This window comes from Hylobates moloch, unplaced genomic scaffold (assembly GCF_009828535.3).
Source record: "Hylobates moloch isolate HMO894 unplaced genomic scaffold, HMol_V3 SCAFFOLD_8, whole genome shotgun sequence".
NCBI lineage: Eukaryota > Metazoa > Chordata > Mammalia > Primates > Hylobatidae > Hylobates > Hylobates moloch.
In genome coordinates, this window is record NW_026652283.1 from 36,083,759 (window position 1) to 36,104,245 (window position 20,487).

Genomic DNA, 20,487 nt, shown 5'->3' on the forward strand with positions numbered 1-20,487 from the left:
TGTGCCCAGACCTGGGAAGAGGGAGCTTCGTAGATGTTTAAGGCGCCTGTAAATATGAGTGGGAAGCTGCAGGTGTGTGTGTCTCTGGGGAAAGGGCTATTATTAGTGGGTACTGTTATTTCAGCTCACTGGCTAGGGGCTGAATTCGGCAACCGGAGGAACTCCTGGAAAAGACTCTAGGGATGTTTTGCTAAAAATGTTGTTTCCTTCTAAATTGGCTCAGGCTGCAGCAGCTCTTTCCTTTGCTGGAATGGTGCTAGGAAGACAGCCTTAGCCCCCAAGCTCAGCCCCCAAACTGCTGGGCTAGGGGGCCAAAAGCTGGTGGGATCAGGTCTATTATCGTCAACAGGTAACACTGAGGCACAGGTCCTTTCTGGCTGCAACCAGACAGATCCTGGTGCCTGCTATTGGGCAGCGCAGTGCACAGCCATCTGGTGGGTGGCCAGGTTTCCCACCACTGCTGTGGAGGATCCTGTGATGGTCCCCAAAGTATGTCTGCATTGGGAGAATAAATGCTCAGTCTCTTTAGTGAGAGACCTGGGTCTGCCACCAACCTTGTCCCTGCTCCACACTCTAGCCATATCCAGTGACTCACAGTGTCTCCTTGATGCTTCCAGGCCTTTGCCCACAGTTATCCATGCCTGCTATGCCTTCCTCCCCAATACCCCTGGATGTAAGGCCTTGCTGCAACCCTACTTCCTTCTGGAAGGAACCTTCTCAGACAGAAGCAGTCTCAGCCACCCTGTTCTCCATTTCTTCCCTCTGCCACTTCATGGTGTTCATCTGCCTTGTCCTGGGGCTATTTCTGGGCATGTCTCTCTTTTTTTCCTGTTATGAGCTCCTGCAGGGCACAGTCTGGCTCTGACTCACAACTGTGTCCCCAGCACTCAGGTCAAGGCCTGGCACTGACAAGTGAGCTGAATCACCTGTGAGTAATAAAACGAAAGTAGAATCCAGGATGAGAGACCAAAGTGTGTGGCTCAGACCACATGCTCTGTAAGAATGTGTGACTCCTTCACTAAGCCATGTGCTCACTGAAGGCAGGAACTATGTCCACAACATCCTTGTATTCTCAGCCTGGCACTATGGATGGTTGGAGAGAAGGAAGGGTGGAAGGAATGAGGAAAAGTAAGGAAGGAGAGGAAAGAAAAGAAAGGTAATTCGAATAAAGGAATGATAGAAGGAAGGATGAAGGGGTGGATGGATGGAAGGAAGGTCAGAAGATAAAGATGGTTAGCCAGACAAATAGATGGACAGATGGATGGATGGATAAGTAGACGGATAGAAGGAAGAAAGGCAAAGATGATAGACAGATGGGTGGATGAATGAACAGATGGATGGATTGATGGATGCATGAGATCGGGGGGCAGGGGCCAGGGGGGGTTTCAGGGAGAGATTGGGATTGTATTTGGCTGAAAGAGAGTCCCCCAAAGTGGTCCAAGCCTCAGGTGTGTGCTACAGAGGATTCATCATTTAGTCCACAGAAAGGTGCTTCCAGCATCCAGCACTTGGCCTTCCAGAGGCACTGACTCAGTTTCTTTCCTGCTACAGAATGGAGCCCTGGCACCAAGGAGCCAACAAAGGGTCAAGAGAGCCTCTTTCTCAGCCAGTGGCCCCAGAGCCAGAAGGATGCCTGTGGTGAGGAGGGTTGCTGTGACCCAGTGGGCACCGCATCACTGACCCTGCTGCCCAAGAAACCTACATGTCCAGCCGAGAAGAACTTGCTCTATGAGTTCCTTGGGGCCACCAAGAACCCAAGCGGGCAGCCGAGACTTCGAAACAAAGTGGAAGTGGATGGGCCGGAGCCGAAATGTGAGCTGACCTACCCAGGGAGGGATTGGAGGGGAGGGGGTTGCAGCGACCCTCACAGGCTTCAGGGTGGCTCTGTCACCACCTGGCTGTCTTTATCTATAGGCAGTTTACCACCTGTCTAGAGGTGTCAGTTTTTAAACCCATAAAATGGGGGCAATGACTTTCTCCCCATATCCCTTGTTGGGAATACAGTTGCTAGAGAAATGTAGTTGGCTTTCAAGGGTCATGTCAGCATTATTAATGCTCACTTCTGAATATAGCCCTGACCCAGCATGTATTATATCCTCTCAAATTGCCCAAGCCAACACAAAAAAATCCTTGCTTTAGATTATTTCTGTACTGAGATTATGTTCCTGCTTTCTCTTCCTACAAGTGTTCTAGTCAAACCTCTTTTCCCAAAAGGATGCCAATAAGCGGGAAACTGAGGACCCATTTCTGATTCTATAAGCCCCCACAACATCTTGTAGAAAGGAAGAATCCAGGATTCTTATCTTGAAACAACTCAACCTAACTTCATTTGTTTAGACCAATTTTGAGTCACTGCATGCCGAATTATTTAATGTTTTAAAATATATTTTTTAAAATTCCCATATAGATACAACAACCTGTGAAAGTTTCTTAGTGTTGCCAAATATATGTCCTTAAGGAGGGGCTGCTTTAATCATTTGATAAGGATGAATTCCAATGGCATAGCAATGGTTCACATAAAGTTGGATTTTTCCAAAGCAGTTGAAAGAATTTCATTTTGTAAGTAGATGAAATATAGCCCTAGCAATCTGGCTTATTGTATTCCCTTGCTAAACTGCCTTCTTTGCTAGTGAATGATGGAAAGAAAAGCTCCAAGCCAGACCTTCTGGGATTTTCATCCCTTCCAAATTGGCAAGGTGTGAACTAATGATGTTTACCTATAGTTGGAAATGTACTAGAACTTTGAAGAACCCTCTTGGAGCTTAAAGGACCTGACCTGTGAGACTGTGAATCCCTAGGGAAGTTGCGATGCTGAAGGTGTCCTGGCCTCTCCCTGCCTCCATCACTGACCCGCTTTACCTCTCCTGTGACTTGCAGTTAACGCACCTGTGACGGTTGCTGACAAGAACAACCCGAAGTACACAGGCAATGTTTTCACTCCACACTTTGCTCCAGGCATGACCTCAGCAACCCTGAACCAGCCACTCTGGCTCAACCTGAACTATCCACCTCCACCAGTGTTCACGAATCACTCTACCTTCTTGCAGTATCAGGTCAGTGAGCTGGCCTGGCTCTCCTGTGGACATCTACGGGGGTTTTGGCCACAGAGAAGGAGTGGCTGGCAGGGGGTGTATTTCACAAAGAGTCTTTAGACTCTTCTGAATCCCTTCCCTACATGCAAGAGGCTTTGCTGGGGCTATGGAAGGGCACTGTCAACTTGTCATCTTGTTGGTTATTTTTTTCATTGTGGTCACATCAGATCTACCCCTTGGTTCACGTGCGTGTGCGCACAGCTCCGCACACACACACATATGTATATTTAGTCCTAACTTTCCATTGTCTGAATTCCAGTCCACACTGTGCTCTTTAACTGCAGAGTCTCCTTGTTAGCCGTGGATGGTTAAGTGCTTGGGCTCCCAGGAGAAGACGATGTCACAGTCCTTGTTTCCCACCTCTCTCCTGTGACTTCCTTTGAAGTTGGATGACATATATCCTAGATTATTTGGGACAGTCCCAATTTAGGTCTTCTGTTCCAGAATAATATGAATGGCATCCCTTTTCACTCTCAAGTGTCCTGGTTTGGACAACAAATTACAGTCAGCCCTCTGTATCCATGGGTTCCAAATCCACAGATTCAACCAATCTTGGATGGAAAATACTTGAAGAAGAAAACTACAACAACAACAACAAACAATACAACAACAAAAAATAATGCGAGTAAAAGATAATATAGTATAATAACTATTTACATAGTACATTATTAGGCATTGTTAGTCATCTAGAGATTAAAGGATACAGGAGCATGTGCATAAGCTACATGCAAATACTATGCCATTTTATATCAGGGACTAGAGCATCTCATATGCCATTTTATATCAAGGACTTGAACATCTTTATATGTCATTGTATATCAGGGACTAGAGCATCCTCATATGCCATGTTATTTTATTTGAGACAGAGTCTCACTCTATCGCCCAGGCTGGAGTGCAGTGGCACGACCTTGGCTCACTGCAACCTCTGCCCCTCAGGTTCAAGCGATTCTCCTACCTCAGCCTCCCAAGTAGCTGGGATTACTGGTATGTGTGCCACCACACCTGGCTAATTTTTGTATATTTAGTAGAGACTGGGTTTCACCATGTTGGCCAGGCTGGTCTCGAACTCCCTGCCTCATGTGATCCACCCGCTTCCACCTCCCAAAGAGCTGGGAGTACAGGGGTGAGCCACCGCACCCGGCCCTCAAATGCCATTTTATATCAGAGACTTGAGCATCTTTGTATGTCATTTTATATCAGGGACTTGAGCATCCTCAGATTTTGGTATCCACAGGGCAGGGGAGGGAGGGTGGCCTTGGAACCAATCCTGTGAGGATACCATGGGATGAGTGTATATGGCCACCTTACTTAAACTACACCAAGCAGTCTTAGCTTTGTACCAACCAAGGTGGCTTGGCACACATTCTTGTTCTTGGGCTCATAGCTAAAGGAGAAAATCAATGGCCAGACACAAAGGGACAGTGAAGCACCTGTAGCAGGACTGGAAATTCCACTCACAGAACTTACTTATGCAGGGAAAATGTAGTTTCTTTATTTTGTCGATTTAACTTAATATCCCTTAAGAGCTGCCGCCCACTGGGTAGAAGGAGGGAAAAATTAAATAAATGTCCACTCTGGTTTAAGCCTTAGCCCAATCCAATAACTTAAATAGTCCCTTTAGGTAGAACTCAATTTTTTCAGGAAAGATTCTCCATGCCTAAGATTTCTGTCTTCTGTTCCTCTCACTGGCTTCTCTCCAGAATTGTATGTCATTGTATGGGGAAGGGCAGGAATCAAATGTGTGCATCCAGGACCTTGGCAATTTGCTGGCCCAGCCTGGCACCGCACAGCCTGGAGTGAGAAAGCAGAGAAGGAAATACTTCCAACTCGATTTGTCCTGTTGCTACGTCCCTTCCCCCATCTCCACCCCTAGGAACCCTATGTCATTCTTTCCCTTTCAACACAGCACGAACCTTATGTCCTATGGGGAAAGGGGATTGGCTCTTCTCCATACAAAGACTCTTCTAGCTGGTCCGCCAGGCTTAGCTTCTGAATCTTAAAGGAACTTAGCAAAGTCTCTCTCTGTTTTGTTTTCAAGCTTTTTGTTTGTGTGTATGTTTGCTAAAGAGAACAAGTACCTGTCCCCTCCCCAGGGAGGGAAAGCTCACACCCCACTGTGGAGGTGAGAGGTTGTGATGAAAGGTGACCTAAGAAGGAAGCTGAAGTGGACCAGTTTCATACTAGTAGTCTATTGTCGTGGACCTGTTCATATTAGTAGTCTATTGTCCTTACACAGGTCTTGAGATGTCCTGTTCATTGATTCGCTGACTCCTTTACCAATATGATTCCACCCTTTCATTTCCGTGTGCTTATTCACTATTCATTTACTCACCTACTCACGATTTACTCATTTCTATGTATTTATTTACTCACTAATTTAAGTAATTTTGAAAACCTTTTCTCCCTACACCTACTAGAGGCTGAGCATTGTTCTAGGTGGAGGGATTCAAAGATGACTAAAGTCGGGTGCGGCGGCGTGTGCCTGGAGTCCCAGCCTACACCAGAGGCTGAGATGGGAGAATTGCTTGAGCTCAGGAGTTCAAGGCTAGCCTGAACAATATAGCGAAACCCTGTCTCTAGAAAAAAAAAAAAAAATGACGCCCAAGAAAAGCTTGGAGTCTAACGCAAGTTCAGGAATAAACCAGAGACCAGCTCTATGCATCTCCACCTCTAAAGGGGAAACAACTGCATAATTCATTTAGTACAAGCCGATTCACTCTGAAATGCCCTCACAGAGCTCACCATGTAAAACTAATTTGCAATGGTTTGTTTTATTAAGTGGGGATAGCATCTCTTTGCTATGTTAATGTCTTCTGACTTTTTGGAGTGGGTGAGATTTGGACATATCATTTTCTGAGCATGAAGGTCCTCTGTCTTGAGCATCGTAGGACTGACTATGAGGTTCCTGGGCTTCTGAGCAGAAGCAGCAGAAGGACCCTGGCTGGTAAGGCCTGCTGAATTAAGCACTGAATGGGCCCAGCTGAAGTTGGCTGTGGAAGGCATTGGTCCTCCCAGGTGGTAAGGAAGGAGAATTTACCTTCTCCCAGCCTCTGTGATCTCACAATGCTGTCCAGCTTCGAGATAATAGCAGGCAGGTTTTGAAATCAGTAGACTTGACTTGAAAGGTTCTGCTGCTTCCAAGTTAGGCCTTAGGCTGGCTAGCTTCTCAGAGCTGCGGTTCCTCATTTGTGAAATGGGTTCATAACGATTACAGCAGCAGCAGCAGTAGCTACTGATATGGTTGTAAGGATTAATTGAGTCCGTGGAAGGGTAAATACTGTAAAATTTAAGCTGTGACACAGATGTTGGTTTTTATTATTATTCGGCCTCAATCTTCCAAGGAAATGGGGTCAGAGAGCTCCACAGACCTTGAGGGGACAGAGAGGAGAAATGGGGAACAGTCTAGCCTGGTCTCTTCCTTGCTTAGCATTGGGAATAAAGATAAGGTCCCAAATCCAATTTACCCAGAGCTCTGTGGTGGGAGGACTCAGAGATGTGGAAGACGAAGTCCCCAACACCGAGGAGCTTCAGAGGCTCCTGGGCTACTTGGCATAAAGGAACTCTGCTCCCAATTAAGGAGGGAGGGTGCATGGGAAGGGGTCATGGCTTAAGCAAAGAACAGTGAGTGTTTATTTACCCTTGCCTGTGATTTTACAAACCTGCAATTCTAACAACTAGAAACGTTGTTGAAGTCATGCAGTGTTTTCTAACTCATGAGTGTGGCACCATCTCCTGAGAATCTGCCCTGGGACTGAGCAGCAGTGGGCAGCTGTTTGCCATCCATAGAGCCTAGGGCAGCCTGGCACAAGCAGGTGTGGGATGGTGGAGGCTGGGGAAGTTGGCTGTAGAAAGCAAGGGGCACCTTCCTCCCTGGTGCTCCCAGGAGGACCAGGGCCACCAGCTTAAGCCCTCTGCTGTCCCTACTGGATGGGCTCCTGTGAGGGGTGGATGGCGTGGCCCATGCTGGGCATTCTGGAGACTGCTCAGTGCTGTACCTGAGGGAGAAGATGATGAAAAAGAGGCAGAGGGAAGATGAAAGAGTCCCATAGGGAAGCTCGGCTGCTGCAACTTAGGCTCTGCAGTCCGGAGGCATAGCTCTGGCCACTCTCTGAGAGGGAACGATGAGTTTCAAAAATGGTGACATGGAATGCTCCCAGCAGAGGTCTTGTGTATGATGCCGTGCACACGCACAATTGCACACAAACGATATATATGCATGTTTGATGCACACACATATAAACAGAAACAGGCAGGTGCACAACTGCCTGTAGAAAGCAGAGATGAGTGCTAACGGGGTTCAGAGGAGGGGGCAAAACAGAGGAGGGACACTTAGCAACCTGCCTAGTGGCCTTGGAGCTCACGGAGGGCTGAGAACAGGTAAGGCAACCCCATCAGTCTGACTGCTCTGTCCAGGTTCAGGCAGAGGCTGGGGTTGCAGAGACCAGGCAGTGGTCATAACAGGAGAGAGAGGCTGCCCCGGGCTGTAGGGCTTGGAGTAAAGGGGAGCAGGTGAGTGGTTTCAGGTGAAGGAGTGGACAAAAGTGAGAGGGGCCTGAGTACAGGAATGTCAGGAGTGTCCCCTGCATGGGAGCAGAGAGCAAGGAGGGGCTCTGAGAGGAGGTACACTCTTGGGGACCTGGAAGATGGAGCAGGAGGAGAGCAGGGAGACCTACTTGCAGACTCCATATCAGAAAGTCCACAGGCCATGAGGAAACCGTCAAGGGTGTAGGGTCAGCCATCATCAACACTTTGGTCATCGGCACAAGCTGAGCCGAGAATGAAGGCAGCCTCTCGGGCAGCAGATCTTCTAAGAAAATGTCCTGGACTGAGGGGTGCTTTGGGTTTTGAGCCTCATCTTAAGGGAAAACTCTGGATTGGCAGGTGGAGGCAGAGTCTGAGACTAGAACTGACCACTGCCACAGCAGCAGTTCTGCGGTATGTGTGTGTGTGTGTGTGTGTGTGTGTGTGTGTGTGTGTGTGTGTGTCTTATGTCTGTGTGTGGACACATGAGCACCCCAAAACAGAATTGTGAGTAAAATGTCAATTTCCCATCTGGCTGAACTGCCAGAAATCTGTTTAAGGGAGGAGGCAGTGAGGGATGACAAACACACCGAACTTGAGTCCTTCCTATGTGCTGGGCACTATTCTAAGCTCTTTAGATGTATTAACACATTCATCCTCACTCTGCCCCTCTCCGTAAGCTACAGACACAGGTACATGGACGGGCACATAGATACACAGCAGCACTAACACACCTGGGTTCACAGTTGTATATTTGGACACAGAAATACACAGCTGCATAGACACAAATGCAAACACACATGCAGGTGTACTTAAACATGGATGCAAACCAACACACAGACGTAGAGATGTGCGTAGACACCTTGTGTCTTCAGAGGGCGGGTATGGGATTAGGGGAAGGCATTTAGAAAAGTTGTGTGGACAGCAACAAAGATAATGTGGCTACCTTCATAGGCTTTGCAGGCCTGAGCACGTGTAATTTTTTAGAGAAGGAAAAAGAGGCTCAGAGATGTGAAGTGATTTGCCCAAGGTCACACAGCCACTAAGAGACAGATCTGGGACCCAGGAGGCAGTCAGACTCCTGAAGCTCGTGTCTCCCACACTCACCGGAAAGGCTGCGAAGGCTGCCTAAGAGGGGCTTCCTGTGTGGTGTGAGTCCTGCTTCTCCTGGCCTGGTTCCAGCGGGCCTCAGCCATCCCATGGATCTGGTCAGCAATGTGATGGGACAAACTCAGCCCCGTCTGGGGACTGAGCTGAGTAGCTGCTGCCTTTGGCAGGAAACCCCTGGCCTGGCCATACCGAGCCTCTGTTTCTCCCCAGGGCCTGTATCCACAGCAGGCAGCGAGGATGCCCTATCAGCGGGCTTTGCAGCCCCAGCTGGGATGTTACTCCCGACAGGTGAGTAGACCATCTCTCCTCCTCTGTCCTGGCCCCATGAAGGCCTTTGGGTCAGAGGGTGCATCTGCTCCCTCCTCCTTTTCCAGCTGGTGACCAGGCACCTGGCCCACCATTGGCTCTGGAGTACAGACTCACATACTGGCATGCGTGTGGAAAACACAAACCGATGTCCCTGTGTGGCAACACTGGGCACTTAATGGAGCCCTTCCTGTGTGCTGGGCCTGTCCGTAAGGACTGTGTGTGCACTAACTAATTTAGTCTTCAGAATTACCCTGTGAGGTAGGTTATAGATGAGGAAACCCAAGCACAGAGAGATTAAGTAAGTAACTTGCCCAAAGTCATAAAGTGAACATACAAATTAGGTGTTGCTGTGGCAGTACATAACCTCCACATCTCAGGGACTTTCAACAATGAATATTAATTTCTTGCTTGGGTCTATGAGCTGGCTGAGCTGGGCTGTGGATCAGGTGTAGGTGGGTTCCACGTGCCTCTCCTGGGCCTGTGCTGAAGATTCGGTACCTCTTGCTCTTTCCACGGTGGATGCCAAGAGCCCAACAGGGCAAGCAGAAACACGTGAAGCCTCTAAAATCCTCAGCTCAGACCTGTCCCTGGGAACTTCCACCCACCTTCCACTGACCAAAGCAAACGACATGGCTTTGCCCAGCATCAGTGGGACTGAGGAGTCATATTCTTCCCATGTAGGGTTGCCAGTTAAAATCCAGGGCACCCAGTTAAATTTGAATTTCAGATAAACAAGGAAAAAATGTGTAGTGTTGAGTATGTCCCAAATATTGCACGGGATATACTTATGCTAACAATATGTATTGTTTATCTGAAATTTGAATGTAACTGGGTGTCCTGTATTTTTGTTTGCTAAATCTGGCAACACGACTTTCATGGGTAGGTCGGGATAAATATCTGTGGGACAATAAGTGAGGTCTGACCTTTGGCAGGCTGGCGCTGCAATGGCCACGCTTTACTACATCTTGTACGTAGATGCACAAAAATGCTGCCTGAAAATAAAGCAGCAGAAAGAGAAATGCAAACACACACACACACACACGCAGATAGAAACACAGGTATAGTTGTACACATGCCACCAAGCTGCAGGAGCCTGTGTGCAGGCACAGGCACACAAATAGATACAGAAGCACATTGAGGGGTATTGAGTCTTGGGGCAGGGATGGGGGTGTGAGGAAAGGAGCTTAGAATGGAGGAGCAGAGGGCACCAACACCCAGCCTGCCATAGCCCCAGGCTGGCCTTGCTCCTCCACACAAAGGTGGACACCCCCACACTCCAACTCACACAGCCTCTGTCTCTCCGGTCTCCCCAGGGAGCCCCACCCTCCGTGCAAACTGCACCTCTGGCCTGAAATGTGTTAGAATGTTCGGGAGGGTAGGGAGGAGCCCGCAGGCGTAGGCAGCTTTGTTACCTGGGCCAGCACTGATTTCTCAGCAGCAGGAACCCTTGCATGCTGAGATGAAACTGGATGAGAGATGAGCTGGGTCAGGGAACCTCGGCCCCATTGCCCCCACCCCTTGAACAGGAATATCGTCCGCTTGGCTCCAGAGAGAATATTTTTAGACAATTATGTGTATGTGTATGCACGCATGCATGTGTATGCATTTGAAAAAAGTAATATAAAAACATGGTAAAAAATTTTAAAACTTGGAGGCAACCACTAATGGTTTTTTACATATTTTTCTGGCGATGTCTATTTATATAAACATTTTTATATAAATGCAGCATTCTGGGCACACTGTTCCATTGCTTTTGTCAGTGAGGATTATATTTGGAGATGGCCCCAGAGTGGGCTACAAAGCTGTACTTTATAGTTTCATCAGATACGTGGAATCAGGGGCACATTTTTTATAACACTGCGTGAGCTCTAGGACCTGCGTCCTCCACTTCGATCCCCTCCCAGGGCCAGACACTTCCTCCCCCATGAGGACAGGGGTACTTTCTGCCATGCTGACCCACAGGGTCATGACTCCCATCTGACCTGCGAGGTGCTCTTGGCATGTTCTGACCTTTACCTCATCACCTTGGGATTTGGTACCTGCACCCAGCATCACCAGGCCCCACATCTCCACTGAAGAACACTGGGGAGGACCGAAAGGGAGGACTCAGGTTTCCAAAGAGGACACAGCATAGAGAGGCTAGTGAGAAACAAGGTATGGGCTCCGGGCTTACCCTGCTGGCGTTCTGACCACAACTCAGACGCTGGAAACACTGAGAAAGTTGCTTCACTTCTCTGAACCTCAGATTTCCTGTTTCCAAACTGGAAATAATAACGGCCCTACCTCACAGGGCTTTCTGGAGTTTTAATGACAGCATCCATGTGAAGGGCTGGGCACATTTTAAGCAGTCAATGAGTGCTAGGCTTTGTGGATTTTTTTTTTTTTTTTAGACGGAGTCTCGCTCTGTTGCCCAGGCTGGAGTGCAGTGGCACAGTCTTGGCTCACTGCAACCTCCGCCTCCTAGGTTCAAGCAATTCTCCTGCCTCAGCCTCCCGAGTAGCTGGGACTACAGGCATGCACCACCACGCCTGACTAATTGTTGTATTTTTGGTAGAGATGGGGGTTTCACCATATTGGCCAGGCTGGTCTCAAACTCCTGACCTTGTGATCCACCCGCCTCGTCCTCCCAAAGTGCTCATTTACAGGCCTGAGCCACCGCACCCGGCCCCCTTTGTGGATTTTTTTTTTAGATAAGGGCGTATGGGGTGAGAGAGGGCTGTCAGAGTGCCCGACTCCTGAGCACTTGAACCCCAGACTTGCTATTAAAGTGGAAATCCAGAAGTTTCTTCAAGTTCTGACTGATACTCCCCTCAGTACACAAGAGGATAGACGTCAGCTCCGTATGAGAAAAGGTTTTCTGGTATTTGGAGCTGTCAGTAGTGGAATGTAGTGCTCATAAGGTAACGAGCCCCCCATCATTTAGGTATTCAAGCAGATGCCTTAGTGGTCTTTTCTTTCCTCCCTCCTTCCTTCTGCCCCTCTTTGCTTTCCTTTCTCTCCCTTTCTTGCATTCATTCATTTAACATATGTTTGTTAAGCAGCGACTGTGTCCCAGGCACTGTCTTAGGGCTGGGGAGATAGTGGTTCAACAAGATGGATGAGGCCTCTGCCTTGTCACAGCAAGATGGTGGGAGCCCCGGTTCTTGGTCGGAGTTCATCACGGGAAGTCTCGGAAGCACTACTGAATTCCTGTATTTCCCTAGAGTTTGTGCTCAACCCCATTGCCCTTTTTTGCCCTTCCTCCTAGACTCACACTGTCCACTAGGGCAGCCACCAGCTATGTGTGGCTATTTAAATTTAAATTAGCTAAAATTAAGCACAATTCAAAACTCAGTTCCTCACGCCCATGAGCCACATTTCAAATGCTCAATTGTCGTGTGTGGCCGGTGGCTTCCACGTCACACGGCACAGATGTAGGACATTGCTGCCATCGCAGGACTTTCCACTGGGTAGGGCTGTCTCGGACTTGGAATCTGTTGAAAGGATCTCAAGAGAGATAGAAGCCAGAGCTGCGTAAATCACAACAGCTTTTTGGGGATAATGAAAGCCTTAAAAATAAACAAGGGGCTTTTTAGATGGTTATTGAAGGAGGGAAAAGCTAGGGAAACAGGGAAGGGAATGGAAATAATATTGATTTGCTATTTACTATATGCCTGTCTCTTTACTTGTATCACCTGACTCTATCCCCACTAACAACGTAGATAGTGTTCTCCCATTTTGCAGATGGGGAAACTGAGGCTCAGATAAATTAGGTAACTTGCCAGGCTCCTACATAAGTTGAGCCCTAGGCTTTCTCCATTCCAACATGTTGCCTTCTATGTACCCAACAGTGACTGAGGGGCACAGGGGGTGAGACTCGGGGCCGGGGGCGGTGGCTGGGGTTAGAGTTGGGCTGGGGAATGGTGACCTCACCCCTCTCTTCTCTGTGACCTGCAGGTGACGCCATACAACCCACAGCAGATGGGACAGCAGATCTTCCGCTCTTCCTACACCCCACTACCGAGCTACATCCCTTTTGTCCAGCCCAATTATCCCTACCCTCAGAGGATACCTCCAAAGATGTCTGCCAATCCCCGAGACCCTCCCCCAATGGCAGGAGATGGACCGCAGTACCTCTTTCCCCAAACATATGGGTGAGTCTGCCCACACTGGGAGCCTAAGGGTATCCAGAAAGCTGGTGGGAGCGGGGGCAAGTTGGGTGGGCTTACCAGTGCTTTCCTGGTATGTGTGTTCCATGGCTGTGGGGTGGGGTGGGCCCTGTACCTGTGGCCGGTGGTTGTGTGGGCCCTGGAAGGACCTGGTGCAGAGATGAAGAGGGTCTAGGGCCTGGTGGGCCCCTTTTCTAGGTGTATTTCAGGTCTGGTTGCAGAAATGCAACTGCACGGTCCATAACATATGGATACCCTACTCCACAGGCAGGGGCAGTTGGTGCAACTGCCTTTACTCATGTGCTTGGTTACAACAGGACATGGCCAGCTAATCTCCTTAAAGCTGTCACCTCCCACTGCTGGCACCCTGAGCTCCTCGCCAGGCTAATCTCCCGAACATCCCATTGACTTTGTGATGGGCCCCGCTGAAGAGCCTTTGACTGCTTATCAGGGCTGCCCATACTTTTCCACCAAGTTCCCCAAACTGCAGAGGCAAGGAGCTCCTATTTCCTGGGACAGTCTGAGGGTTTAACAGCAAACAACCAGCACAAACTCAACATTCTGGCTGAAAACTCTACTCAAATTGTGCATGCTGTTGAGTCACAAATTTGTGTTTGTTTTAATATAATAATACATAGCCATTCATTCCCACCCACCAAACCTTCCACTAATATGGATTCTCCAAGGGGCAGGTGGTGCCGTGTCATTCCTGGGAATCCCAGTCTCCTGGGCACACCCTAGGGAATGGGTGCCTGGGTTTGAGAAACTCACTTTATAGGATTAAGGCCAACCTTCCCAGCCTGGCAGTGATTCCCATCCTTCCACCTCCCCATCACAGAACCTTCCCTGCAGTGCCAACCCATGTCCCCAAACTCTCATCCTTTCAATCACTATTTTCTCCAAATAGCTTGTTAAAATGGATAAATGCAGAAAGTGGTTTCAGTAGTCAGATCTGTTTGGGAAAAGCTGTGGGAAACAGAGATAAACAGATTTCTTAACTGTTGGAATTCTCAGATCATTTAATTTCCTAGGGTTCATGGAGAATGTTCAAGAAGGTGGTCGATAGTATTATTTAAACATGAAATCCACACCCTTTTATTTTTTTATTTTATTATTATTATTTTTTTGAGATGGAGTTTTGTCCTTTTGCCCAGGCTAGAGTGCAATGGCGCGATCTCGGCTCACTGCAATCTCCGCCTCCCAGGTTCAAGCGATTATCTCGCCTCAGCCTCCAGAATAGCTGGGATTACAGGTGTCCACCATCACACCCAGCTAATTTTTGTATTTTTAGTAGAGACAGGGTTTCAGCATGTTGAAACTCCTGACCTCAGGTCATCCACCTGCCTCGGCCTCCCAAAGTGCTGGGATTACAGCCATGAGCCACCGCGCCCAGCGTCCACATCCTTTAAAAAAAAAAATTTCCTTCCTTCCTTCTTTCCTTCCTTCCTTCTTTCCTCCCTCCCTCATTCTTTTCCTCTCTCCCTCCCTCTCTCTTCCTTTCTCTTGCAGAGTATATCATGGTGTGTTCTACCTAACACACCCTGGGAAATGCTGTGTTAACACATGTAGTTAATTTGAATTTAGCCTGCAGGGGACCTATAGATGAATAGGGCACACTTCTTCCCTTCAGAGAACTGAGAGCAGATGAAATGTGGGCATAACAATGTTAGTGCCCTGGCAAAGTGAAAACCATCAAAGCGGCCCGAGGACAGAGGCAGAATCCCTGCAGCCGGGGAGGTTCCAGTCAGCAGCGCTTGGAGGAGGGTATTCCAGGCAGGAGGAGCAAGGCCCTCAGATGGGAAGGCAGGCAGCAAGCTGGAGGCCTGGGGAATAAAGGCGTCTGGCTGAAGCAGTAGATTTGTCTCTGAAAAAGGTGGAATATAGGATTGGAAAAGGGAGTTTGAGACTGGATTATGAAAGGCTTTGGACTGCTAGGCCTGGGGATCCAGGGAAGATTTATGCACATCAGAGTGAATTGATGGGCTGGAAGTAAGAGAAAGAGGAAGCAGGATAGGGTGTGGTCTGGAGGTGGCTCTAGGGGCCTGTGGGAGAGATTATCATCCCGTGGAGGTGAGAATAGAGACCCAGACAAGCCCCCTGCAGGCTGGCCAACTTCCCACATCTGTGCTGTGACTCTGGGCTCTGGGAAGACAGACTTGCTGCAGGAGATAGCCCTGGCTGTGTCTGGGAGGGACGGTGGTCTCAATGTCTCCTCAGTCAGGTTTCGGGAACCACCGATTGGGAGCTGTGAGACCAGAAGGTTGAGACTTCGTCTCCATAGGTCTGCAGAGGTTGGAGGAGTGGGAAGGCAGCCTGAGAAAGGAACAGCCTGAGAAGAGCCAGAGACAGTGGAGGCAAAGAGGAGGATGAGAAGGATAGGGGTGGATTGGCGTTCTGAGAGGCTGGGGAGACCAGGACCATAAGGTCAGAAAAATAACGTAAGGGGTGCAAGCCTGAGTACCCAGAGGGGTTGATCTGTTCATTCAAAAAATATTGATCCAGCACCTTGTATGTGCCTGGCGCTGTTGTAGGCACCAGGGATAATGAAGCGAACGAGACAAAGGTTTTCCTTCTCTTAAGGAGCTTTCATTCTAGGAGGAGAAATGGACAATAAGGAGATAAACAAGCAAACATGCAAGGCCAGTCCTCAGGATATGGGTTGGGGTGGGGAGATGAATCAAGGGCAGCCTCTTGAGCCAAGATCTAAATGAAATGAGAGAATGAACCACACATACATGTCAGGGATAAGCCTCTGGGCAGAAAGAATAGAAAGTGCAAGGGCTCTGAGGTGGGAACCTGTGGCTGTAGCACAAACAGTGAGGGAGGGAGTGCGTGGAATTAAAATCAGAGGTAGCCAGGGCCAGACTAGACAGGGCCTGGTAGGCATGGCTAGAACTCTTGTTTCAGGAGCAGTGGAGAACCATTAAACTGATGAGGACATGTTCTAATTTTCTATAGAAAAGAGATCACATTGGCCAATGTCTGAAGAATGGACTTTGAGGGTAAGAGTTGAGGCAGGGGAGTAGGCTAGGAGCTTTACAGTTGAGCAAGAGGCATTGGTGGGATGGATGAAGGCAGTGACCCTGGGAAAGGGGGCAGGTGAAAAGATCTGTGATGTGGTATTTTCTTGGTAGAATTGGTGGGACGTGATGTTGGTTGAATGTGTAATGAGGGAAAGGGAAAAGTCAAGCAAATTCCTTGGTTTTTGACTTGTGCAACTGGAGCAACGGCAATGCCAAAATACTGAGGTCATTGGGCCAGGCACAGTGGCTCACACCTGTAATTCCAGCACTTTGGGAGACCGAGGTGGGTGGATCACTTGAGGTCAGGAGTTCGAGACCAGCCTGGCCAAGATGCTAAAACCCCATCTCTACTAAAAATACAGAAATTAGCTGGGCATGGTGGTGGGTGACTGTAATCCCAGCTACTTGGGAGGCTGAGGCAGGAGAATCGCTTGAGCCAGGGAGGCGGAAGTTGCAGTGAGCCAAGACCATGCCATTGTACTCCAGCCTGGGTGACAGAGCAAGACTCCATCTCAAAAACAAAACAAAACAAAAACGAACAAACAAACAAAACAAAAACAAAAAACGACCAAGGTCATGATGACTAGAGCAAGGATCTGTTTACCAAGAGTCAGTCTTAGACATGTGAAAATTGAGAATGTCATTAGACGGATGGGTGGAGCTATGGATAGGTAGGTGCATATAGGAGTCTGGAACTCAGGGGAGAGGTTGGGGCTGGTAATGCATTTGGGAGCCATTCGCATATACATGATATTTCAAGGCATGGGATGGGATGGGATGAGATGGCCCAAAATACACAAGTATAGAGAAGAGAAGAGGTCCAAGGGCTGAGCCTTGAGACTTCCAGCATGTAGAGGCTGCGGAGATGTGGAGGAACCAGCAAAGATTCTATTAATAAGTAGGACTATCTAGAAAGGTGGGGAAAAAATGGGAAAGTGGCGTGCAGGAAGCCAAGTGAAGAAAGTGTTTCCTGAACAAAGTGCTGGTGTTGGGGTGGCGACGGGAGGTGCTGGATGGAACAAGATCAAGGTGAGGCTGCACCTGGCCGGGGAGGATGCATGGGCCTAAGCAGAGAGTTCAGTGTGGAAGACAAGGAGGGTCAGCAGAAAAGGTGGAATCAAGAGACAAAACTGTGTGAAGGGGAGAGGAAGGAGCGAGAGGCTTCCATGTCCTCAGGGAAGGAGAAGTAGAGCCCTCCCCTCTGCCAAGTCGATTTGCACACATTCATCAGGGTGGGATAACCATACAATTTATCTTCCAAGCAATAATAAATTTGAGAGATAAAAGGAGTACAGATAATAATTATACCAGGCCAGACGCAGTGGCTCACACCTGTAATCCCAGCACTTTGGGAGGCCAAGGCAGGCGGATCACCTGAGGTCAGGAGTTTGAGACCAGCCTGGCCAACGCAGTGAAACCCCATCTCTACTAAAAATACAAAAAATTAGCCAGGTGTGATGGTGCACACATGTAGTCCCAACTATTGGGGAAAATGAGGCACAAGAATCACTTGGACCTGGGAGGCAGAGATTGCAGAGAGTCAAGATCGTGCCACTGCACTCCAGCCTGGGTGACAGAGTAAGACTCTGTTTCAAATAAATGAAACTATAAAATAATTATACCAGAAATACCAACACAGAGGCCGGCCCAGGCAAACCAGGACACATGTTCATTGTACTCAACAGGCAACTCAAGCTCCTCCTCCTCCAGGAAGCATTACTTGTTAACTCTCGTCCACTTCCTGGCCCTCTAGTGTACATACTGTCTAGATCATGCCTGTGGCCGTTGATCTGATCCGAAGTTCTCAGCCTGGAGGAGCTAGCTGCATGTGTGGCAATCAGATATGAGCTGTGTCATGATCATTGTTGATTACTGATAATTATTAAATACTGAAGTGTGGGTTAAGCCTTTATTTTGTAAGTCAGAGTGGAATGCAGGGTATCCCTATAATAACATCATTACGATTTCTGAATGATCTTCCAATATGATTTCTGAAAGAGAGAAACAGAGGTTGGGTTACCGCTGGCATGGATTGCTTATGAGGCACCCACACTGTGTCAGGTCCTGGGCACTGGATATGAAATAGGTAAAGTCTCTGCTCTCTTGGGACTTATTTTAGTGAGAAGGTAGTGAGACAACCCAGCCTAACTTGCCCATGGACACTCAGTAAGCAACAGACACAGTTAGCTGCTGAGGCACTACAAATGAATGCTGTGGTCTATTTCCATTGCTTCTTCCCTCCTCTGCCCCCGCTTTTTGTTTCATCAATTCATAGGAGGGTACCATGAACGTGAATCTCTTCTATAATATGCATCTGCCCAGCTGAAAAGTGATTGAGAATCCCAGGATTAGATTAAATCTAGCCATTTGCTCTACTGTAATTTGTATTGAGTTCTGTTCCCATTCATTCAAAGTATCTGAGCAGATGGGTGAACACATTACAGTAGGATTCCAGAAGTGTGAGTAAATGATTCCATCTGGAGAGGTCAGGGAAGTCTTCACAGAGGAGATGGCTTTTGAACTCTATTTTGAAGTATGGATAGGAGTGTGCCAGGGAGAAAAGGAGAGGCGTGTGCATTTCTGCTCTTAGACGGTGAGGCTCACGTCTTAACTCTTCCTTCCCTGAGGGTCTAGCAAAGCCCTAGGCACTCAGTGATGTCTCAGTGCTTACTTCTCAGTCAGGGATGGAGTGAAGGGCCTGCTTTAGCTTGGTGCTGGGAAGGGGAGGAGGGACTCTGGGATTGTCCAGCCCCGAAGATCTTATGCTGGACTTGCCTCTAAATTCTCTGATGTTGTAGATTTTCCTGAGGGACACGTCTGGTCCTCTAAGGCAGGTAGAGTGGTCACAGGAATACAGGTAAGATGCTTAGGTCCAGAGAGGGTGCCTGTTCTATGGGTCTCAGGCAGGCAGAGAGTGTAGGTTCCATTGAAACAATCTTTACAGGCTCCCAGGGACTTCCTGATCCAAGTAAGCATAAGGAGAAGTGCTTGATTGTCCTCTAATTGTATTATTTTAATAGTTTACTTTCCCAGGGCCAAAGCCTTTCTTATACCAAAGCCTTTACCCTCCAAGCCTATCATGGTCTTCACTGTTTCTGACAACCATAAAATTAATATATATATTTTTCTAATTCTCTCCAATAACATTAGGAATCTCATCATGGCATCCACCCTCCCTCTCTTCCAGGTTCGGCTCGACATCCGGAGGGCCCTTGATGCACAGCCCCTATTTTTCCTCCAGTGGGAATGGCATAAACTTTTAGATCTCCTCTTCTCCCTTCTCCTCCCTTAGCCCTTGGATCAGGGCTAGGGGCTCTGATTTTTGGATTCTGCAAAAGCTTGGTATGAAGTTTGGAAAGGCAAGATTCTGACCAGGTCACAGACAAAACAGCAAGACCAGATTCATCTATTGGCCAACACTGACACACAAATAGCCCTCCTCACACATGGCACAAGCTACACACACACACACACACACACACACCCCTCATATTCATACTTGCTTGCTCAACCACTCATGCATCTGTATGTAGCTAACATGAGTGATTTTTGTTTTTGTTGTTGTTGGTAAAATAGAAGTAAGACACTTAATTTTAGAAAGTTTGTATTTTATGATAAAAGTATGAGCTGCTTGAAATGGAGCGTGCCTGTTTATTTTTGTTGTGTTCTGCGTAATCTTTACCTCTCATTTTCCCCACGAGACTCAGCGTTTACTCAGGGCATGAAAGGAGACCACAGGCTGCTATCTAAATATTGGACCTCAGGGATCATAAGTGAGAGGGCTTATCTCTTTTCCCCTGTGATCCACTCACGTCTCAACATCCCAGTGTATGCATCTCAGGAAGGGACATCATAAAGGGAATGCACTCTGTCCTATCCCAAGTGGAAGTTTCCCATAAAAAGTCTCTTTTGGACAAACGATTGGAAAATGTAGCCTGGAAAACAATTTCAAAATTAATGCTAAATGTGGCAGACTATATCCAATGATTGTACATCAGTACCAAGATAGAGGTCAATGTCAAAACTGCACCTAATGGCGGCATCCCTAGACCTATCTTGTTCAATTCTTACCAATGACTCGAATAAGGACATTGAGAGCAACTTGATCACATTGATGAAGGACATGAGTCTTGGAAGAGGAGACAGCCTGGATCTGTGACAGCACACGTTCTTGAACTCTTCTGTTGAACCCCCTTGGCAGACATCGCTAATCAGCTCTGTCATTCTATCCCCCTGAGCTTGGACAAAGCCACAGAGTCATTCTCCCTGTGGTGCCCCAGGCAG

The 20,487-nt window shown here is 48.0% G+C and overlaps 1 protein-coding gene across 2 annotated transcripts in view; it reads left to right on the forward strand.

Moving 5' to 3' along the window:
* Window positions 1–19,840, forward strand: part of CUNH1orf94 (chromosome unknown C1orf94 homolog) — a 42,862-nt gene extending 23,022 nt beyond the window's left edge. Inside the window, exons 3-7 of one of the 2 annotated variants that reach the window (XM_032159056.1) lie at window positions 1,552–1,812; window positions 2,878–3,053; window positions 8,934–9,011; window positions 12,969–13,165; window positions 19,391–19,840. In XM_032159056.1, the coding sequence (XP_032014947.1) occupies window positions 1,552–1,812; window positions 2,878–3,053; window positions 8,934–9,011; window positions 12,969–13,165; window positions 19,391–19,466 (788 nt within the window). In that variant the 3' untranslated portion in view covers window positions 19,467–19,840. The remainder of the gene's footprint in view (window positions 1–1,551; window positions 1,813–2,877; window positions 3,054–8,933; window positions 9,012–12,968; window positions 13,166–19,390) is intronic. The other variant, XM_058443464.1, reaches the window with a different exon arrangement.
* The last annotated feature ends 647 nt before the right edge of the window (window positions 19,841–20,487 follow it).